At 41.2% G+C, this 24,349-nt stretch overlaps 1 protein-coding gene across 3 annotated transcripts in view; it reads right to left on the reverse strand.

Annotated features, from left to right (window-relative positions):
- Window positions 1-24,349, reverse strand: part of Cenpf (centromere protein F) — a 46,408-nt gene that overhangs the window by 10,045 nt on the left and 12,014 nt on the right. For all 3 annotated transcript variants that reach the window (XM_042258823.2, XM_076548191.1, XM_076548192.1), the window contains exons 8-13: window positions 20,176-20,301; window positions 18,349-18,477; window positions 17,150-17,272; window positions 10,480-10,615; window positions 5,308-8,729; window positions 959-3,793 (exon numbers count right to left, since the gene is read on the reverse strand). In XM_042258823.2, coding sequence (XP_042114757.2) covers window positions 959-3,793; window positions 5,308-8,729; window positions 10,480-10,615; window positions 17,150-17,272; window positions 18,349-18,477; window positions 20,176-20,301 — 6,771 coding nt within the window. The remainder of the gene's footprint in view (window positions 1-958; window positions 3,794-5,307; window positions 8,730-10,479; window positions 10,616-17,149; window positions 17,273-18,348; window positions 18,478-20,175; window positions 20,302-24,349) is intronic.

Raw genomic sequence — 24,349 nt, forward strand, 5'->3', positions numbered from 1 at the left:
AAAAAAAAAAGAAAATGGAACCGGCTGATCCCCTACTAGTTCACTCACCCGGTGTCCTCAAAACCTACTAGTTGAGTTTCCATTTCCTTCTCAGCAAAGACTTCAGATAGCAGTGAGAAGAGAAAAAAAAAAGAGGCAAATGATATTCCTGACTCTGATGACCCTTACAAAGGCTTTCCTTTGATTAATATCAGAGAGTGTTTGGAGCGAGTGCCTTAGTTTTTTGTACTTAGTGTCTTAGATTTCTATCAGCTCTTAGGTCTATAATCCCACCATGCTACTCTAATCCAACAGAAACACACCAAGGATTAAAGTTACAAATATACAAATCCTGGAAAATAGTTGTGATGGACTTCATTTTCTGGACATTCCTTTTTAATTATCTGTTGAATAAGAAATTTAATTTGAAGGAACTCCTTTCTTATCAGGCTGATTTTTCTCAGGCCATACCCTGGAAGCCGTGGGTGTTCCACTGGTGCTACTTACATCAGTATCTTTAGGTATTCTTTCTCCTAAAGGTGCAAAGGGCAGGGGCTGCCTTCAGATCCTAATCATTATCTGTTACACTCTTGCCACAGTGGTTCTCAGCTTGATAAGGGGATGTTTCCACCCCGGTGAACCTGAACTACAGATAATAAGAACCTGGAACTATATATATATCAAACCCAAGAGTCCCCTATGTGGAGAGGTCACATCAAAAACCTAATCCAATTCTCTCTCTCTCTCTCTCTCTCTCTCACACACACACACACACACACACACACACACACACACACACACACACACACACACATACACACACACACACGTCTCTTACAAGCACATCAGAGCAGTCACTGCTGCCTGAGTTGACTCGATATTCCTGTAGTCCAGACCCTATAAACACAAAGCCATGAACCATCTGGAAGTCCTTCCCTCCTGACCATACTTCCACATGGAAAGAAGTCATGGCACTTACTTTTTGGACAAGTGATACTTTCTCTGTCTTCATCAATCCAAGCTCACTTTCTAAACTCCTGTGAGCATTCTGCAGTGCTTCAAAGGTGCTCTGCAAAGCACTGTTTTTGGATTGCAGCACTTGGATCTTCTGCTCCAGCTCCACAGTCCGATTTCCCAGTTCAAGTTTCTGTTTCTGCCAGAGTTGCTGCTCTCCTTCCAACTGGGAAAGTTTACACAAAAGCTGCTCTTGACCTTTAAGTTGATCTTCCAGTGTCCTGGCCTCTTCGTCCTTCTTCTCTAGTTTCTCTTTGCCAGCTTTTACTTCTTGAGTGAGGACATTTACAGAAGACTGCAAAACAATGTGTTTGTTCTTGGTCTCACCAAGGTCCTGTAGCAGCTGGGCCTTCTCAAGTTCAAGAGTTTGTACCTGACCACTCAGGGTCTGTTCTTTGGTCTTCCAGGCCTCTTGGTCATTGCACAAGGAAATCATTGTCTCGTTTAGCTCTCGTAACTGAGTTTGAAGCATCTCCACTTTTATTTTGGATTCCTCTTCCACCTGTACCTTTTCTTGCTCTTTTTCTTTCAGTAAGTTTTCAATTGAAGAATTTATTGTTTCTAATTCAGATACTCGCTTTTGTTCCTTGTTTAATTTTTTCACAAGACTTTCATTTTCTGACCTTGTACTGGTAAGTTCTAACTTCAAATCTTGGATGTTTGGGGCCATTCCTTGTATTTCTGATTTTAAAGTCTGAATCTCTGCTTTGGCCTTCTCAGCTTCCAGGGTCACATTCTCTTTGCTTTCCTCTGAGCGCTGCAATTCTTGTTCAAGGTCATCAACTCTGTCCTTGAGCAAGTCCGCATGCTGCTTACTTTCCTTCAGTTGTTCAAGGAGGGAGGACTGCTTTTTCTCAGCAGCAGCTATGTGAACTTTCAGCTTCTGAATGCTGCTTTTCAGGTGATGCATTTCTTCCGCTGGCTGGTCTAGACTCTGTCCTTGGGTCTTCAAGGATTCCTGGTCATTACACAAGGCTGCTACTTCCTCACTGAGCTCCTTTAACTGTGTCTGCAGCATCAGCACCGCTGATTTAGAGTCTTCTTCCATCTGTACTCTCGCCTGCTCCTTTTCTTCCAATAGACTTCTAAAGGAAGAACACAATTCATCCAGTTCTGACACTCGACTTTGCTTCTCTTGTAGTTGCCTGGTCAGATTTTCTCTTTCAGACCTAACTGTGACAAGGTCTAATTCGGAAACTCTCAGGGTTTTGGCCATTTCGTCCACTTGTGCCTTGAGGGTCTCCATCTCTGCTTTAGAATTCTCGGCATCAAGAATCACCAGCTCTTGGTTTTCTTCTGACATTTCCAATTCCCTCTCCAGATTCTCCACTTTATCCTTCAATGAGTCGTTTTCACGCTGGCTTTCCTTCAGTTTCTCCTCAGTACTGAGGTGCTTCTTTTCATCTGCCTTGATGCGCACACTCAGTTTCTCGATGCCTCTTCTCAACTGATGCACTTCCTCCTGGGTTGAGCTCAGCCGCACGGCAAACTCACCTTTCTCCATGAGTGCCACCTCCAAGGCTTTGGAGATGTTCTGCTTTTCACATTCTGACTCAGTCAGCTTGACCTGGAAGTTCTGAGACTCCTTGACCAATGATTCTTTCTCTCTAGTCAGTTGTCCGATTTGGATTTCCAGCTCACCTACTGCCGAAGATAATCTCTGTGAGTCCTTTAGCAAATTCTGCAGCTGCTCCTGGAGATGAGCTTTGTCCTTTGTTAGCTCACTCACATTAAAGGACAAAGTCTGAAGGAGTTCTGCCTTGTCCTTGACCTCAGCCTCTACCACCTCAATGTGATGGAGGCTCTCACTTTGGTAAGACTCCAGCTCTTCTATTTTCTCTTTCATCTTTTTAGACATCTGATCCAGGGCTTTTCTTTCTTTTGACACAGTATCTAGTTCTCCACGAAGCCTGTCTCTCTCACTTATGACGACAGCTAGTTCTTCTTTAAGGCCAACAATAATCTTCTGCTTACTTTCAGTGTCTCTTTCTAAACCCAGCTTCTCTGCTTGAACCTCCTCTAAGCCAGCTTCCACAGAGAGGAGGAGACGCTCAATATTAGCTTTCTCAGACTCGATCCTGGTCAGCTCCTTTTCCACATCAAGAAATTTGGCCTTCCAATTGTCTTCTCTGTTGGCTTCATGATCTTTAACAGCTTCACTTAACTCATTTGCTCCCGATTCTAAGTCAAAACCAAGGTCTTCTGAACTTTCTACTCTCTGACCTACCTCCTGGTTACAAGGAAGGGACTCCAATTTTTCACTTAAGTCAGATTTTTCCTTCTTGAGGTCCTTGACTATTTTTTCCAATTGTATGCATGTTTCAATCTTGATCTTTAGCTGTACTTCCTCTAAACTGAGTTTTGAATCTGCCTCTTTTATTTCATTTAGCAAACTTTCAACTTTTTTGTCCCAGTCGTCTACTGCAGGAAATAATCTTAAATTCAGATTTGATGCGTCTTTCTGCAAATGGAGATTCTGGGTAGACCCCCGATCTTCCAGAACATCCATAGGTACCAATACATTAGGACTAGAAAACAATTCAGAAACACATTCCGAATTGTCTTGAGTTTTGTCCTCTGCTGGGGCCCCACAATTGGTCTCTGGGGGCTGTTCTTCACACCCCTCTCCTGTGAGCCCAGCTGTCTCAGTCTCAGTGATTGAAGTTTCCAAACAAAGGTCCTGCTGAACATCTTTATCACAAGTCTGATCAGTGTCCTGCTTTGGTGTTTTCTCTGTAGTCTCTGAAATATATACTTCTGCTTCTTTTATATCGTAACTATCATTTTGGCTCCGAACAGCCTGTAAACATAATATAAACCAAGAAAGCATTTTATTTTTTAGAAGAATCAAAATGGAATCTATGGTTTAACTATTACTTTACAGAAACTGCCCATATGAGCAGTGTTATGCATATCCCTCCAAACAGCATAGCTCTCAATACTTCATTCCATCCTGCTCTCTGTCCAGATAGTCAACACAAACATTTAGTGGGGTTCACTTATGTGCAAAGCACTGGGTAAGGTATTTATCATAAGGATGAACCCTCCAGCAAATTTATTTCAACTACATCTAACATGGAAATTACATCTTTCCTTCACAGCTTGCAATGCTTTAGGCAATTAAAACGAGCAGCATTTCTTTGTGATTACCAAATAAGAGGCTACCCAACTTCAGGGAAAATGGTTAATGGGATCATCAGTATTGGTGTTCTTTACTAAGAAAGGCAGTAAAGGTTTATGAGCAGATTCTCAGCCCAAAGACCTCATCCTAGTCAGCACTTTCTTGGGTAAAGTACATGTTCTGTCTCAACCTTATCTACAAAATGGGGTGCTATGACTTTGATTATTGCTACCACCATCTCAATATGACCTAGGACCTTCACCTCAAAGAAGTAGAGTAAGATTCAAACTGTACAGCATTAGTATTTAAGCCAGTCAACTAAAAAAGACAAACTACAAGGAACTAAAGTATAAAGCAATTTTCTTTAAATAACTGATACCATTGCAAGCTGTTAGAAAATTAACATTTAAATAATTTCTTATATCTCACTTAGTAATTGATGCAGTAACATTTAAAACAGTCTGAAAGGCATGAGGCTAAACTACCTTAACACACCATTCAATGTTCACAATATTTAAGTGTGCCTTATTAATCAGTAAAAGTATATGTGGTGGTTTGAATAGGAATGGTCCCCAAGGGCTCATATATTTGAATGCTTGGTCATGAGGGAGTGATGCTACTTGACAGGGACAGGGACAGGGTGTGGCCTCGTTGGAGCAAATGTGTCGCTGGGGGTGGGTTTGGGGGTTTCAAATGCTCAAGCCAGGCCCAGTGTCACTTTCTTCCTGCTGTCTGCCAATCTGGTTGCAGAACTCTCAGCTACCTCTGCAGCACCATGTCTGCCTGTGTGCTTCCATACTTCCTGCCATGCTGACAATGAACTAAACCTCTGAACTGTAAGCCAGCCCTAACTAAATGCTTTCCTTTGTCATGGAGTCTGCTCACAGCAATAGGATACTGACTAAGACAGTATACATTTGAAAGACTTCCAACTTCAGACTTTAAACATACGTTCAGCCATTTCCCATAAAGGAATATTTAAATCAAAACATGATGGGCATTAACTCCTCAAAGTTTCCTCATTTTTCTGAGTCCTGGTTAGCTCTGGGAAATTTCTGGTTTTTCATTTATTTCCTTGAACCTGAAGACTATTCCAATCTTGACTCCATATTTATTTCAATCCAACAAGCATTTACTAAGTGTTTAACTAGGCATGCACGCACAGAAAGAGCATGTATAACCCAGGTACTTACATTTTCCATGTCAGTGCCAAGTAAAGACCTTGAGCTTAAGTCCAGCTCTTGCAACTGAAGGCGTGCTACCTCAAGCTCTAGGGACAGATTCTTTGTCTGCTGCTTTTCTTCTGCCAACTTGGACTCCATCTCCAAAGTCACACTTGTCACCTTCTGCTGCCATTGCTCCTTTTCTGACAAATACTGCTTCCTAAGGCAGCCAAGCTCTTTCCTTTCGGAGTTTAGTAACTGCTCAAGCTCTTGAATTTCTTTATTTTTCATAATCCCTTGACTCTCAATTTTCTCTTCTAGATTCTTGAGGGACTGCAAGTACACCTGACATAGGATTTCAAGTTCTTCAATAGTCCTCACAGAGGCAGCTGGGATTTCTTTCTCAGTCAGACTCTCCTCCTCTAGACTGCTGTAAGACACTTCATCTACATTACAAGGGTTTGCTGAAGCATTCCCTTCTAAACTTAGAAGAGATGTGTCTCCAGTTCGTTCTAAAACATCTTTGTAAAAAGAAGTTTCTCCAAACTTTGTCAGACTAGGGCTGTCTGTCCCACAGAATGACAGTGACAGAGTATGTCCATCCTCCACTCCAGGCTTCCTCTCCTTTACCAAGTCACCCTGCAAGTTTCTCAGATTCATTGACAAGACAGAATTTTCAGTTTTTAATGTGTCCACATAGGAACACAGCTCTGCCATCTTAGAGCTCACCTCACAGTGCTGATTATGTAAAATTTGGTGCTCACTTTGTAAACAGGAAAATTTCTCCTGTAACTCGGCAAAGTGCACTCGAACCTCTTTGTCCGACAAGGTTATTTGCTCACAGGAACTGCTCCTGTCCAAAGGAGGCAAGAACATAGATGTGTTGTTTTGTTTCTCATGAAACACATCTGACACATCTTTCATTAGCTCGCTCTGAGGAAGAACATCTGACACATCTTTCATTAGCTCGCTCTGAGGAAGAACATCTTCATGGTTTAGTCTTTTTACTTCATTCACTAGCTTCTCAACCCCTGATGCCATTTTACTAGTTGCTGTGAGACCCTCTGCTCGTGAGTCCTTCAGCTCAGACTGTAGTTGTGACTTTTCAGCCTTCAGTCCCTCGCACATTTTCCCTAGCTCACTCAGGTCATTCAGTGCCGTCTGGAGAGAGCACTGCAAGTGTGCATTCTCATCCTGACTTGCTGACAACTCGTGGAGCACTGACGCATACTTTCCTTCTGCTTCCATGGCACAGTCTTCACGGCCAGTCCTTTCAGGGGACTGAGTGTCCTGGGGGCTTCCAGCTCCTAGCTCTCCTCTAATTGTCTGTAATTCCTGATGCAGGGTTTTTTTCTCTTCCTCGCTCAGGTCAAGCTTTACTTCCATAACCCTAATCAAAGCTTCCAGTCGTACCACCTGTGCCCTGTAATTGTCTGGAGAACTGTCTTTAGTGTCAACATCCATCTCATACTGGGAACTACACGTAATGATCTCAGCTTCTGTTGCTTTTACAGAGTTCTCAACTGACTCTCCTTCAAGATGATAACGTTCATGTTTAGTCTGAGCTAATGGCATTAGCTGCTCATTCTCAGGTGGTAAGTCATTAACTTCCTCTTGCCTCTCATTTTGCTCTTCCTTTAAAGTCAAGCTCTTCTCTTGCCCTAAGCCATCAGCCTCACTCTTAGAATAATTTTCGGTATCTGCAATCTCAGATCTCACAGTTTGTTGCTCTATCTCCAACTCTAGCATCAATTTCCTGTTTTGCTCTTCACTGAAAGCTAATTTTGTTACCAATTCTTGCTGTTCCTTTGCAAATGCTTCCTTTAGCTGCTCCAGCTCATTTTTCCTATTCTCACAAAGAGCAGTGCATTCACTGAGCAAGCATTCTAACTCAGCATTGTTTTCTTGTGCTGTTTTGTAGTTAGCCCTGAGATCTTCCAACACAGTTTCTGTTTCTTCACATCGTTGTAGTAACAGAAGTCTTTCTTGTTTGTACTGATCAGACAACTCTGAGATGCTTCTTTCCTGTTCTGCTATACAGTTCGAAATCTTCTCATGTTTTTGGAGTAAATTCATTTTCTCCTGCCATAAGGCCTCATTGACTTCCTTGAGAGCCCCATTTGCTTGGGTTAGCTCTTCAATGTCTTTTTTGCTTAATGAGATGATGTTATTCATTTCCTTCTTCTCTGAGCTCAAGGTTTCAGATAAAAGTTGTAGCTCCTTCAGAGAGTTTTCAAGAAGGCAGTTACTCTTCTTTAATTCTTGAATCTCTGTTTGCTCAGCTTCGAATTTTTCTTTCAAAAGTTGAAACTCTTTTTCCTTACTCTCAAGGGTTGCTAAAGTTTCAGCAACAATATTCTGATGAACTGCAGAGTCTTCCTGCAATTTACCAATGCGTTGGTTTGTTTCATCCACAAAATCTTGATGAATCTGCTCTGCTTTAATGAGGTTTTCTTCTATTTCTCCTTTGATTTGTAGCAGCTCTTCACATTGCTTTTGCAGATCTGAGTTCATCTGGTTTTGAGACTCCAGGGAACTTTCAAGTGAAGTGACTCTACTTTGTAAGACAGTTAGATGAGTTTGGTCCCCATCTATAAAGCAGCCACTCCTTTCTGAATACATGCTTCCTTGTTCCCCCATTAGATTTGCAGAGGAATCACTCACTGCAGGCTGCTGTTCTAAAGGTGAAGAACTCTGCTTATCCTCATTTATCATTGGAGAACCTCTGGATTTGAGCAAATCCCTCAGGGTTTCGTATTCAGCACGCAGGCTTTGGTACTGCTGGTCTTTGGTTACTACCTCATTTGACAGTACCTGAAGCTTAGACTCCAAACCTTCAACTTGCCCAGTGAGCTCACTGCTTTTCAAGCACATATTTTCTATTTCCTTCTGATGCTTCTGATCTGAGAACTCAGCTTTCTGCTGCAGCTCCAAGTAGGCCTGTTTCTGTGTCTCGATCTCTACCATCTTGCTGTCTATCACACTGCGAAGGTTTCTAATCTCCACATCAAGGTTTTCTCTTTCGATCTCCAGGGTTCTTACTCTTTCATTGTAGTCTTGACTTTTCATTTGTTGTGTCCTGAGACTGGCTTCTAAGTGGTTGATTTTACTCTGCAAACTTTCATTTTCTGATTCTACCTGATTTATACGTTTTTCATTTTCACTTTTCCAACAAGAAAATTGAGTTTTCTCTTCTTTCAATTCTTCACATTCTTTCTTTTTTAACTCCAAAGCAGTCAGCAAAGCTTCAAACTCCTTCTCGATTTTGTTTAACTTATTATTCAGTTGTTCAATGTGATGTTCCCTTTTCTTCAACAGGTCTTGAGAACAGTCTCGCTGCCCTTCCAGGTCAGCTAAGGCAAGCTTCAGTTTCTCTAAAGTTAGCGTGTTTTCTTGCTGCTTTAGTTTTTCCTGGAGATCTCTTAACATGATTTCCTGAGAGGTATTCTTAGCTATTAAAGCACACAAATGAAACACAAAGTTATCAGTGTTGATAACAAATAACTATTTCATAAGAATGTTATATTCTAGTATCAGGGTGTAATCACTAGGAGAGAAGTTGCCTAGCATGTCTAGTCTATGGCTTCTAAAATTTTAAACTCTAAACTAAAAAGAAAATGAAATTAAGAGACACTCAAGTCTTGTAATTTTGACACTAATGCTGAGTTCTTGAAAGTAATTCACCTAATAACCTTATAACCTAAGTTTATATAAAGATAGAGAGAAAAATGGCCATTTTAGTATAGTAATATATCTGATAATCTCTTAGGCAGCCTAATAAAAATGATGTATAAAGAACAAGGAAGTTTACAGAGCATTTAGAATTATTTCTTTTTTAAAAATGTGTGTTATTTATGAGCAATGTCACCCACATTCCAATCCCTCCTCAGCAAGTGTAGTGAGAGGAGTTGAGATTCATCTGGAAGCTCCTACCCCACCTTATTTTTGTCCTTCTGACAGCCCTCCTACTTGGCAATATTTTCACCTAGCAGTGACCTGACAAAAAGGCCTGGGGGAAAGAGGGAATAACTGAAAGTCTCTTTGGTAAATAATAAAATATAGTATGAAATATAACGTAATATTAAATGAAAAACTATACTTATTTTTAATCCACTAACTTCAAACCTACCCAATGAGCTGAAGACCTGTGGAACAGCACCCCAAAGGCATTATTTTTCTACTTTGCATTTGAGGGTCTCAAACAATGACACTTTTGATCAACCCTGAAAAATTGGCCTAGTCATAACACATTCTTATAGTTTTCCTTAGGAAAGCTGAAGACTGATAATTCTACCAGCTGCCACAAAAAAAAGGGGAAGCAGTCTCAGAGATTCAGTTCTAGATACTTGGGAAACTGAGGCAGGAGGATTAGTTGAGCATAGGCTGTGATCTAACCCAGTCTAAACAAACAAAAAGAAAATAAAAATTTAAAAACAAAACAAAACCATAGCAGTGTCACACACATTCAGGTCATCAGTTAAGAGATAAATTCTTCATACAAGTATCTCAAGAAAATGTTATGCAAAAGATATGCTACAAATAAATATGCAACAAATGACGGATTCATTTGCTATGTACTACATACTTTGGCTATAAACCCAGGAAATAAAGTCATTTAGTCAATTAAGTTTCAAAACACAATGGTCATTAAGGGGGTGCAACACATACATTTAAGGTAGGGCTTTCCGTTTCTAAGAGAAATGGTAATGAGTGAATAGTACCCTATATGCACTGAACAAACAAGATAGAAGGGTGGCACTCTAAGGTGAGACAACACTGCCCATATATATTGTGTACCAATGTTTACCCTTCTGGTTGCAGAGTAGTGAAAACTATGCATTTGGGGACTCAATGTGCTCCAATTTGTAAAAGTTTAACTATCATGTTGGAAACCAGACAGTAAAAAGAAAACTTTGTCAACTGCAGGGACATTTTTGGGTGAATATAGAAAAGGACAGAGGCTTTTCCAATGGGCTAATATGATCAATCTCTCCTTATGGGAAGAAGACTTAATAGAATTCTGGGCTGCTGAGATGGCTCAGTGGGAGAAGGTGCTTGGTGCCTAGCCTAATGACCTGAGTTTGATACTTAAGAGCCATATAGTGAAAGGAAGAGTTCTTTCATCAAACTGCCCTCTAGACATACAAAATAAGTAAGTAAATGTCAAAAAGATGTATAGAACACCACCATTACTGAACTCACCTCTCATCTCTTCTGCGAAATTCTGGCTCTGGCTCAAACATACTTTAACTTTACCAAGTTCTTCCTCCAGGTGGCAGACTTCTCTGGTCCTTTGCTCAGATTGACTCCTAATCAGACTGTTTTCCTTCTTCATTTCCTAAAAACACATTTAGTTTGTTTTAATCTAAACAAATGCTCAAGTGAGTCTTAACTTCTGCTTTAATAAAGGTCCTTCATAGACCTGTCTGTATCTCAGGAGGAATGAACTCTCCCTTCGAGTATCTAATGAAAGTGCTATCTTATTTGAGTCATAAAAGCAAATCCCAAACCTAAGATAAGAATTATCTTATACCTTCAGGAAATGTTTCTTCAAACTTTCTGGTTGCTAAAAGGTTAGCTCAGAAGAAAAAGCCTATTTATAAGATCATCAAAGACAAAAGTTTTGCAGATTCCTATCAAACCAGATTAGTCAACATATCTTTGCAAAGAGATGATGTGATACTTAAATCATAATGTTCCAAAATCAGATTTTTGTTTCTCACTGCAAAACTAGCTTGAGGTATACTATCATAAGAGAGTCTTTACAGATGAAATTTCCTGGGCACTCATAGGTTCCTTGGGTCCATGATTAAATATGCATCCACACCATAAGTACAGCATACGTGCAGCAAAGCAACACAGATATATAAAAGTACAGTTTCATTCCACTATGTTAAGAAATCATAATCTAAACCATGCAAAATGCAGACACCAAATGCAAACACTACTGCTCTTCCTTAACAACCTAAGACTGATACAACACATAGTAAAAAACATTCCAGTCACACTGAAACTTGTTTCCTTTAGTTTTTCAAAATTATTATTATCTTTATTTATTAGTGTGTGCAAACACACACACACACACACACACACACACACACACACACACACACACGCACTGGGGAGGCAGGACATGCTATAGCATATATGTGGACAACAGAGGACAACTTGGGGTAGTCAGTTCTTATTCTACCATGTGGGTTGCAGAGATCCAACTGAGTTTTGATACACTAAGTAGCTTTACTCACTGAACCATCTCTCCAGCCCTTGTTTTTTTGGATCCAGAGTCCCATTGTGTAGACCAGGCTGGCCTCACACTCAAAAGATCTACCTGGTTCTGCCTCCGGAACACTGGGTAGGCACTTGAGATTTTTACTAGTTTTTATAGCTTAAAGTTACATCCACTTATATTATACCCTAACCTGAGAACTGGCATATCACCACAAACTAAGAACTAAGTATCTCACAGCTTAGGGAATGAAAGAAATCCATAAGGCTTTTTTTTTTTTTTTTAGTTACATTTCAAAAATACCCTTCTGAGAAGTAGGAAGACATTTTTTGAATCTTAAAGAAACAATTAAGACCCATCCTCCCAAACCCTACTGCACTGTTAGAAAACAGATGGCCCTGGCGATGCTATGTTGGAAGGCTGCCTTCAATTATCAGTCTGGTTACTACCAGCAGATGGGTACCCATGAAACAAAGCCAAATTCAAGAAGAGGGAGAATCTGGCTACTCGAAAGTACTTGCAAACTCGCTGGCAGCTGCTGTGTTCATGTATATACATCCATTTCATCAGGAAAATGAGACAGAGCCTGTTGTCAGTACTGCACTCCTGTCTACTGTGTTCTGATCCTGTCTTGCTTACACTTGGAAACTGTCTATGAAATTACGATATCAATGAGAACTAAGGGGCAGCTGTAATAGATCAAGAGGTTAACCTGCCTACTAGTCGGTAGTCAAGCTTGTAAGGAAAAATCATGAAGGTGAAACAATGTAACTGATTAAAATTAGCATTAATAAATATACAGAAACATAATCACTTGTTTGTTCTTCAGGCTGAGGATAATCACCCATCTAATGAGATCACAGATGTGAAAGACAGAACACTTGAAGCATTCCGACAAGGGTAATGGGGCATTGTTATTAGTATTTCTTCCCCAAATGTAACAGTTGCAAGATCATCAGAGGTGAATCATGAGTTGACTTACTATTTTTATAACTTACAAATTATTCTTACTAAAAAAAAAAATCAAATCAAGTCTGGGCTTTGATAAGGAACCTCAGGAAAAGTGTATGATAAACTGACTACACCTCCACGGGAAAGAAGGTTTTAGAAGGTTTACAAGGGGATGGGGGGATGGGAGAAGGGTAGGTATCACAAAGGGGAAAGGTTATTGTCATGTCTGCATACCTGTTAGCCTCTGTGGCTAAGTCCATAACTGCAGACATTTAAGAAAATAGCAAGCCCAATGAAAAGATTAGGGTGTCTTTCTCCACTTTGGCATTAGCTTTGTAAATATTTGTTCCTAACGAAGGAACGTTCAGCCAATCCTGAGACCCAGCAGGCTTATAATGCTATGGCTGCGACCAACCCAAGAATTTTAAGAGGCCAGAATTTAGAAAATAAACATCTGAAAATGGATGCACAGGCTGCCATCCATCAGCAATTAGTTTTCTATGAGGCTACAGCCACTTAAGTCTTGATTGGGTAGCTCATTAGCAACAATGAGTTAAGCATACAAGGATATATTCTCCTAGGCATCTCTTGTGTCCTCACATGATTTGCAAAATTGGGCACTACTCTGGAAAAGCACGGCAATCTCCGTAAGCACAGCCAGCACTGAGCTTAGCAAGCAATCCCACCCAGAGCAGCTTTGGTTTAGGAGCAGCAGGGGAAGCATCATTTCCTAGGGCCAGACAAAACAAACTGCAGTTAGTGTGTGGCATTTCATAATCCATCCATGAGCACAGCTTAATATGTCCCCTGCTGGGTGAAGGCTGTCTATGTGGGTGTGGGGTGGATGCAGAGGACATGCTTTCTCCCTTCTACATTTTCATTCTTGCCCACCAGACTACACTCCTTAGAGGACCTAATACAGTACAGGTCCCTATCCCTAGAAAGGTCCCCAAGCAAGTGTTTCTTCATCCTGCCTGTCAATGATGGCATTTTACCACCAAACCCCAGTGCAACAGAGGCTGGCACTTGAAGCGGGCCGAGCAGCTTATCTACCCCCACCCCATCACTTTGATACTAAATGTTAACTTCACCCTTGATTGGGCCATTAAATCACATTTCCAGCACTGATATTTCTAATTGCAAGAAGTATATTAGTTTACTAAGCACAGTCAAGGAAAATTTCAGGACAACTGTCACATCATTTCAGCATCCAAACCTATAAGCATGTTGAACTTGTTTGGGCTTACTTATAGAAACAGAAAAACACCAGATAATTAAACTGGCAAGATTCTTAAATATGAAAACTCTCAAATGCACTATCTTCTGGTCATGACCCTTCTGTGCCTGACATGTGATCACAAATAATTCTAACATAAAAAGTTATTAACATTTGTGAAGCAAAAACAACAAGCAGGTGGACTTCTATGATTTACTGGACACTTACAGGCTGGGCACGGGGCCACATACTTTCTATGCAATATTGGACTTAATCATGAATACAGTCTTAAAAGGGAGGGATATTATTTGCATCTGTATGCAGACTAGAAAGGGATCATGCCAAGGTAACACAAGAGATGGGAAGACAGGCTAACAGTGGACATCAGGATTGCTCTGACTACAGCCATCACCACTGTAATCCCCAAGCTACATCAGCACTCTTATTGGCAAGTCACTTCTCTGGTCTTTGAGCCACAGTACAAGAGCCAGAAAAGCCCTTTCAATTCCTACTGTTATCCCCAAAAGAAGACTCACAGGCAAACATAAACACAAATTAAGATGAATGATACATTTATATGTAGGCTCTGTGTTGAGCACTTTCCACACATGACTTCATTTGAACATGGTAGGCGCATGATGCAGTACGACCTGAAATCAGAGATAGTACCACAACCCAGACCCCATGGGGATAAAATCAGTCTTCAGAAACATCTGCAAGACAATGTCCAGTCTAGTAAAATGCCCCAGCAAGTCACGTTAAAAGGTGTTTAGACTCTGAACCAGATGATAGTTCTACAAAATGTTTCCACAGGCAGCCAGTCGAGTCGCAGGAGAGTTCCTGGCTAAAAGGGAAGCTCACAGAGGGAAGAGCTTCATGCCAGTCTGCCTGTGGAAATGTTAGCAGAAGCATCTGTTGGTTGGTCCCCACTGGCCAAAAGGCAAACATTTGTTTTGCTGCAATAAACACGCACTGGAAATGTTTGCAGATGAACCCATCACAGGATCTGACTGAATGGCTTCCACTTGGGGAGCCAGTGTTGAATGCCCCCACCCCATCTCCAGCAGTGCTCCCCCTTTGTTGCTGGCTGCTTTAATAACTTCCTCTTTGCTATGACAGGTGTTCTCATTTGTAGTGAAATGCCACGGGGGCAAACGTATTTAGGCTTTATCACCCAGAGAATGAACAAAACTGTATTTCTTTCATCGTGAGCAGGCTAAGAAGTGATGACAAAACAGTTGGATAGTGGGAAAACATTTTTCCTGTAGTATCTGAGAAGACACCTCTACTGATCTTGTTCTCTGTTCATTTTCTGGCTCTATTCAAATCACTGCCGTCTATCAGCTGTTCCTAAATGCTTCTTAATTAAAGCCTTTAAAACAATCTCCAGGCCACCAAGGAAGTTCAGAAGCCAAATTGACATGGGTAGGAATAAGATCCTCAGAACACCCCCACAGCCAAGACACTCCCTCATCCACTGCCTGGCAGAACAGGAATCCACAGTGGATCCTAAGATCAATGGTCACTTCTAAAGAGTAATACCATTCATAAAATTACATGATCCTGTTTATTTATTTATTTTGTCAGTGCCAGAGACTGAACTAAGGTCATTTCTTTATGTCTACAATTTTCTATGGGTTTTTTAACACTGTGACTCTAAATTAACCCTTCAAAAAGGGATTCAGGCCGGGCGGTGGTGGCGCACGCCTTTAATCCCAGCACTCGGGAGGCAGAGCCAGGCGGATCTCTGTGAGTTTAAGGCCAGCCTGGTCTACAAAGCGAGTTCCAGGAAAGGCGCAAAGCTACACAGAGAAACCCTGTCTCGAAAAACCAAAAAAAAAAAAAAAAAAAGGGATTCAGATCCCAGCACTGTGGAGACAAGGCAGGCTCCAAACTAGCCTGGGACATACAACCAGAGTGCAAGTGGGCATGCCAGCACAGGCCTGTAATCCCAGCAACTCGAGAGGAAGGGGCAGTGGGATCAAGAATTGAAGGCCTAACTTAGCTACTTGGGTTTTAGGCCATCCTAGGCAACACAGTGAGACTCCACCTCAAAAAGAAATGAAGGAAGGAAGGAAGGAAGGAAGGAAGGAAGGAAGGAAGGAAGGAAGGAAGGAAGGAAGGAAGGAAGGAAGGAAGGAAGGAGCAAAAGGGAGAAGGTAGAGCTTAACAAACAATAATCTACATTGACAATTTCATTTATTCCTTTTAAATCTGAACAATTCCTTTGTTCCATAATTCCACCTCTCAAGTGGTCTAAAATAATCTTTAAATCAGTGGTTCTCAATCTTCCTAATGTTGTGACCCTTTAACACAGGTCATCCTCTTGTTGTGGTGACCCCCCAACCATAAAATTATTTCATAACTGTAATTTTGCTACTGTTATGAGTCATAATGTAAATATCTGATATGCAAGGTATCTGATGAAAGGGTCATTTGACCCTAAAGGGGTCACAACCCACAGGTTAAGAACCACTGCTTTGAAATGTGATTTTTTTTTTTAAATAGGGGCTGGAGAGATGGCTCAGAGGTTTTGTTTGTTTGTTTGTTTGTTTGTTTTTTCAAGACAGGCTTTCTCTGTGTAGCTTTGCGCCTTTCCTGGAATTCACTCTGTAGCCCAGACTGGCCTCGAACTCACAGAGATCCACCTGCCTCTGCCTCTGGAGTGCTGAGATTAAAGGCGTGCACCACCACCGGCCCACTGGCTCAGAGGTTTGAAGAGTATTGTCTGTTGCTCTTTCAGAGGACATAAAGGCTCCCTACTATCTTTAACTCCAGTTCTAGGATATCGGACACCTTCTCTCTTCTTGCCTCTGTAAACACCAGGCATACATGTGGTACACAGACATGAACACATATAACCATACAATAAAAAATTTTAAATTTGTTTATAGCCAGTCAATGGTGGTACATGCCTTTAATCCCAGCACTTGGGATGCAGAAGCAGGCAGATCTCTGAATTCAAGGCCAGCCTGGTCTACAGAGTGAGTTCTAGGACAACCAGGATTACACAGAGAAACCTGTCTCAAAATAAATAAATAAATAAATAAAAACTTGATTATATATTAATTCCTCATGCTAAATGCATGAGCAAGCTTTTCAAAGAAAAAGAGAAAATAAGGACATAGTCTACATATATGAAACACTTTTACATTAGCATCCTGAAAAGAAGGGAATATGCATGGTACTAATAAACTCCTGACAAAGGACAGGGTCCATTTTTCCGGACCAGGAGATGACTCAGTGTACGGAGGTGCTTGCTGCCAAGCCTGCTATCTTGAGTTTGATCCTCAGAACCCACATAAAGGTGGAAAGAAAGAACAAATGCCTGCAAGTTTTACTCTGACCTCCATGAGCAGGATGTGACACTCATGCCCATATGTGCACACACACAATTTTTTTTTAAAGAAAGACAGTTTTTATTGTCATACTTCATCCTGTATGGGGTTTGTTCCTTTACCCTCCTGCTCACATACCTCACTGCTTCTCCTCAGCTCATTCTCTGTGATCTGACTCTCCTGAAGGGCTTGTTCTGTTCTGTTGAACTTTTGCCTAAATTCTTCTAAACTCCTTTCTAACTGCTGCTTCACTGATGTGACCTACAAGAAAGAAAAAACAATGAAGTTCTGTATTTATGTTCTCTGCAAATAATCAACCACTCTTAAAGAATAACAAAAACAAAAGGCTGAGATAAAAGAGAAAGAGAAAGACAGACTGGGAGAACATGGGTCATCATCCCCTGGTATGTGCAGAATGGCTCCAGAAGATCCAAGGACATCAAAACCCTCACTCTATAGAATGTTGTGGGGTTTGCCTATAACATACACACAGATTCCTGAGTACTGTGCATCATCTCTATACTACCCATAGGTGCTATGTAAGTAGTTACTTTATTATTTAGGAATTATGTTTTCAGATCATGGGCCTAACTACACAGTACACAAGTGAGCCAGAAAACGTTCAAATGTTCACACTCCAGAGAGAGATTAAATACACTAAAGAAAACAGAGTATTGAGAGACTGAGATTGGAGACAGATGCAGCAACCAGGATTCTCAGTGCAGTAGAGGCACACGCCTCCCAGGCCATGAGCAAATAGCAACCTGGGAGTTCCTTAGGAAAGCCCCCCCGGCCCCATTGTTATGTACTCCATAAAGACCAGAATATCAGAGGTTTCCACTTATATCCAGATCTGAAAACCCAACCCATTTCACCCTTTCCTTAGAAAACTGAGCCATAAAGGTTGTTTTCCACTTTGAAAGAGAACGAAGGACATTTAACAAGAGACCCAGACTTAGACTGCTTCCCGTATCAGGAATACCAAAAAGTCAATCCCAAGGACATTAGAAAGAAACAGGAGTTTCCGAGACTGGGGAGAGCAAGGGGAAGGGAAGGATGACTCTCGGGTTCTACTCCGGTGTGTCACTGCTCAGCACACACGACAATTATGTTTTGCACAAACGCCGAGACAAGGGACTTTGAAAGTTTTTACTATAAAGAATGACAAATCTTTAAGAAGATAATACGTTTAACCTGAAATATTACATTTTTCAAAAAGTATGTATCAAAATCACATTTTTCCCTGCTTTTAACTATCAATTACAACAAAATCTAGGTCAACTGAAGTAGAGAAGGAGCATGCATGTGAAGCTGTGAGAACTAAGTTCAGGGCCTACCTTCTCCTGTTCCACCTGGAGGACATTGAGTGCATGCTTGGCTTGCTGTAACTCCTGGGTAAGTCTGGTTTTCATCTGAGTGTACTCTTGGTCCAGAACTTGGAAAGATCGATGCTGTCGGGACAGCTCCTAAAAAGTAAAACATCGGATCAAAGAGCCATTAACAGAGGAGATTCCACGAGCAGGCACAAGCATCCTAACAGGCAATGCTATATGCAAGTGAAAGACAACAGGAAGTCACACTAACCATCTACTGAATGCCAAAGACAATCACCCTGAACACTGGCCCTGATAATCAAATCCAGGTCTCAGAGGGAAAGATCAAGAGTCACCAGTTGACCCCATGGAAACCTGTCAATTTCCACATCATCTCCTATCTCAATCGTCTCACTTTGGAGAATGGAGGCCAGGAAAGACTAACTGAGCTGCAACCAACACAACTTAGCACAGAAACACACCAAAAATTTAGGCATAAGAGCTGGGAAGATGGCTCAGTGGATAAAATGCTTGCCATCCAAGTATGAGCACCAAAGTATGAATCCCAGGAACCCCAGAAAAGTCAGGCAAGTGTGCAGCCACCTTTAATGTCAGCACTCAAGAGGCAGAGAAAGAGGATCCCCAGGGCAAGCTGTTTAGCTATAGTAGTAATCAGCCAGTTCTGGGTTCAACTGAGAAACCCTGACTCCAAAAATAAAGGACTGCTGTGAAATACCTTTCTGTATGCTATGAACATGTGTTGCTCTGATTGGTTGATAAATAAAGGTGCATTGGCCTATGGTAAGGCAGCGTAGAGGCAGGCAGGAAATCCAAGCCGACAGACAGAGAGAAGAAAGAAGAGGAGGGAGAGACACCAGCAGTCGCCAAAGGAGAAGCAAAATGCCAGCAGACTGGTAATGCCACAGCCACATGGCAAAACATAAATGAATAGAAATAGGTTAATTTAAGATGAAAGAGCTAGCTAGCAAGAAGCCCGCCATAGGCCATACAGTTTGTAAATAATATTAAGCCTCTGAGTGATTATTTTATAAGCAGCTGTGGGACCATGGGGCAGGGCGGATCGGAGAAACCTTCCGGCAACTGAAGACATCCTGCATCAACATCAAGCCTCTTCACTCATGCCCATATATGTGCATGCACTTCTGCACTCATGTACCCACATACATATAGACCACATGCTTAAAAATAAAACAAAAGAGGGCATAGGAGCTGGGCATGGTGATACTCACACCCAGAATTCAGGTAATAGAAGCAAAAGGATCAGAAGTTTAAGGAGCCTGGGCTAAATGAGCTCATATTCAAAAGGGGGAAGAAAAAGAAAAGAAAATGGAGGCTTAACTAATCAGTCATATACACTTACAATGGTCTTCATTGAAAGAACAGCCATAAATGCTGCTAGTTGACTGACAACCAGGGGAACATCTATTATCACTTATGCTCAGAGTGAAGCACCTGAACAACCCACACTGGCAAAACACCTGCCAGCCCATCTTTGGTTCCCTGACTGCCTCAAATACCTTTTCAGGTAATGAAGCAGCTCACAACCTTAAAAGACAACTGACAACACAGCAAATCCTCTCACTGTGGATCAAGAGCTCAAAGACGCTCCTTCTGTACTCAGTATCAAATCTCAAGCCCATAATGAAAATCAAAAGGTGAAGGACAGGAAAGCACAAAGCCGCAGGTGGGAGGAAAATGCAGTGGCGTTGTGCTCACAAAGCATGCCTGCTCCATAATGTCCTCAGTCACACTGAGCAGTCCTTCCTTCCCAGCTACAGTCAACAGGTCCTCCTCAGAGACAGTCCTCCATGAACCCACCCATCCCCTTACCTCCTGAAGCTCCTTCTCCTTCTCCTTAATCTTCTGCTCCAGAGAACACCTGGCACTCTCTGCATTCTGTCGATGACAACTCAACTCCTCAGTCAAACTCTTCAGCTTCTGTTCCAAGGCAGTACACTGGTAACCAATAAAAATGTTCCATAAAACAAGTTACTCAAAGAAGCCAAATTTTGTGTTTTAAGAAATTTTAGTCCAGGTCAGTATGATGATCCATACCTTGAAATTCAGCACTCAGATCTCTGAGTTCGAGGGCAGTATGGTCTACATAGTTAGGTCCAGGCCAGCTAGGGTTATACAGTAAGGTACTGTTACAAAAAAACAAAAAACTATAACAAAAACTGTAGTCCCTAAAGTCTATTTTGTGTTTACCATTGTTTTGATTTTTGAATTTCATGTAAAAAGTCAGGTTTACATTCATTACCGAAATCCTCAGGTCACTGCGATTCTATCAGCAAATCTGAAATTTATACTGGGAACTAGCTAGCACAAGGACAGTAGGCATCAGTGCACTTTGAAAGTATTTCACGTGTGCCCTGGAAAGGGAGACAGTGTTCTCAGAACGCACCCCACCACTGCATGCCAAGCACACATCAAAAGGCAGCCAGAGGCCTGAGAACTCAGCAGGTCGAAGCACTTGCCACACAAGGCTGACAGTCTGACTTCAATCCCCAGAACCCACATAAGAGTTGAATGTGATGGTTTAAATCTGTCAGCCCAGGAATCCCATGGCAAGATGGGTTTGGAGACATGAGGGGCGTCCAGAAATTCATGGTCCAGCTAGGCTGATGACTTACTTCTGAAAGTTATCCTCTGACCTCCTTCACAAAGAAAGTCAGTAAGTAAACAAGTAGTGATACTGACACAGTGATTTATGAGCTGTGAAACAGAGCAAGCTCCTTACGCTCCTATGAAAATATCCTGCAAGCACATTAGAGACAGAGAAATAGTTTTGAGTCAGAGTCTAAGTAAGTAGCCCAGGCTGGCCTGAAACTTACAACATTGACCAAAGTGGTCTCAAACTCAGGATCTGCCATCCTATAACTTTCTGATGCTGGGTTAAAGGCAGGTACCACTATGCCCAGCCCATAATGAATTTTTGTGAGAAATGTTAAATATTAACATTCTTTTCATAATACTTCCATTATACCATTACATTTCTAGAGGTTCACAGAATCCCAGAAAACCATAGCCTGTTTTTAAATTATGCTCTCAGAAGCAATAAAAAGAATATGCTGTTGCTTACATATATATATTTATCTGCTAATTTTAAAAATATTAATTACTTGAAAACTTGGGGTATTTTCCTAAAGTTAAATTTAAACAAAATTGTTTTAGTCCTTCAAGTGGTGAGATTCACTGCATATCTTGAAGCCATTCCTTTAGTTCAAATCCTTAATGCTGTGGAATAATCCTTCTATACACTGTGAATATGTATTAGTCTCATCGGTTGATAAAAAGCTGGCAGGCTGGTAGCCAGACAGGAAATATAGATGGGACAGCCAGACACAGAGGACTCTGGGAGGAGGAGGAGTGGAGTCAGGGAGAAGACAGCAGGCTGCCGAACAAGCACAACATACAGAAAATGAGGCTAACAAGCCATGAGTCACATGCGAAGCAAAGGTAAGAAATATGGATTAAGTGTAGAGTTAGCTAGAACAAATCTGAGCTATTAGCCAAGCATTTATAAGCCTCTGTGCCGGGCAGTGGGGACAGGAAAACTCCACCTACATCTTAAAATGACTAACCCCCCCCCCCCCCAAAAAAAAACAACACTTAAGGAGTAATGAAAAAGCTTTGTGGGGCTGGAGAAATGGCTTAGCAGAGATGGCTGCTCTTCCAGAAGACTGGGGTTCAATTCCCAGTACCCACATGGCAGCTCACAACTGTCTGTAACTCCAGTTCCAGGACATATATGTTCTCACACAAACATATATGCAATGTACATAAAAATAAATAAATCATTGGGGGGAAAAGCTTTATATTAATAGGGAAGAGTTCTCCATTCTGTGAGGTGCCTCAATTTAATAAATTTCACTAATATTTTACTCTGACATTTTTTCAATACATATGTTACTTTGTATGCACACATTGTATGCATGTGTATGAAGGTAGAAATTTGCAGGTGCACATGGAAACCAGAGGTCAACATCAGTGTCTTCCACAATGGTTCTCAGTTTTTCAGACAGAATCTCTCAATGATACTGGAAGGGTTCACCAATTCAGCTAGACAGCCATCACCAGGGATCCTTTTGTCTCTGCACTGTCCCCTCTCCCCCACCACACCCCAGTGCTAGGATTAGCACGTGCAACCATAACCAGCTATTTTTTAATTATTGTGTGTGTGTATATATGCTGGGGGGACGCAGCACATGCATACAGGTCAGAGAACAACGTTTGGAGTCAGTTCTCTCCTCCAACCATGGGTTCTGGGGATTGAACTCAAATTGTTAGGTTTCTGCAACAACTATGTGTACCTGCTGAGTCAGTTCACAGATCCTATCTGCATCTGTATTATGTATGCATGTAATTTAAGCATGAGTGTTGAGGACAGACTGAACGTCAGTGCTCAAGCTTGTGTGAGCACTTTACTGACTTAAGCTGTCTGTTCAGCCACCCATAATCTAATTTAACACTATTGAGTATTGTATTAGAAACCTGAGAATTCAGAAGAAAACAGTATGCAATGTTTACTGAAATATAAAATGTTGATTATTAACTAACCAAAGATGAACAGCAACAAACTGGTCAATGGTGACTAAATGATTTTAGAAATACCATAACTAAGAAGATAGCCTGAGCTGTACACAGTAGCACACACCTGTGCTCAGCATTCAGAAGGCTGAAACAGGAAAATCATCAGTTTGAAGTCAGTCTGAGCTACACAGTGAAACACTTTCTAAACAAACAACACGAACTGCTTGCTTCACATGTGTGTTCTCTGTATGTAGATGAATGCCCAGCTCTTTACTTGGGTGCTGGGAATCCACTCAGGTCCACAGCAAGCACTTCACCAACTGATCCATTTCTTCAGTCTCAGAAAGCATTACATTCTTAAGCCAGTGCATCAAATTAATCCACTGCCTCAGACATTAAGATAACGTCCTTCCATTCCTATAATTATTGTCTTTAAGTTTTTAAATTCCCAAGGAATACTACTACATGATTTTCAACAATAAATATAAATTTAACAAATAGTGATTGAGAACCCACTGTGTCCTCCACTGTTCTAGGCTGTGGAAAAACAACTAAGATCACAGCACCTAAGACTGGCATTTTGACAGCTGACAATATCAAACAGAACAAAAACAAAAACCAAGCACCGAAGTAAACAAACCCTTGGCGCCCTCTATTGGCACTCCTTCACAGTGCAGCACATTCCTAAGGGACAGCAACCCTTTCCTTATAGACGGGAGATTAAAACAGACCCTTGAAGGTATTTATACCTCATTCAAAAATATTCTGAACACCACTGTGGTTCCAATGATGCACAATCCATGTGTAAGTAACTGCCCACTAGAAGTCATGTATGCTCTGTAATACTCTAGAGCAGTGGTTCTCAACCTTCCTAATGCTGTGACCCTTTAAACCTTCAACTCAGATCTTTACGTTGTGATGACCCCCAACCATAAAAGTATTTTGTTGCTACTTCATAACTGTAATTTTGCTACTGTTATGAATTATAAATATATGATACACAGGATACCTGATGTGACCCTTGTGAAAGGGTAGTTCATCACCCAGGGGTCATGACCCATGAGTTGAGGACCAATGCTCTAAAGTGCACAGAGCTCAAGTTCCTCCAACTATGTAGTTTATGACCCTGAGCACTCCATTCAGCTTTTTCAATTGTAAAGCATGGGTGCTAGGTTCCAGGTTAGCTGCTGTGAGCCTTAAACTCCTTCCAGCCTCCAACTGTAGTTTGTAAACAGCTGGAAAAAGAACCAAACAACGTTCAGTCACTTGAGAGCACAAGAGTATATCAGCACCATTTGATTTAATAAGCAATGCTAATGACACGCATCCTAATGTGATGTCAGCACAACATTTAACAAAGTCATATTAGGTAGGCACAAGAAGAAAAAGGTGAACTGAATTTTCAGTTGGGTAATTTGAAACTAACTTGGGGAGAAAAGAGAATCCAAAAGGCACTGAACTACATCTGAAC

The sequence above is a fragment of the Peromyscus maniculatus genome, chromosome 11 (genome assembly GCF_049852395.1).
Source record: "Peromyscus maniculatus bairdii isolate BWxNUB_F1_BW_parent chromosome 11, HU_Pman_BW_mat_3.1, whole genome shotgun sequence".
NCBI lineage: Eukaryota > Metazoa > Chordata > Mammalia > Rodentia > Cricetidae > Peromyscus > Peromyscus maniculatus.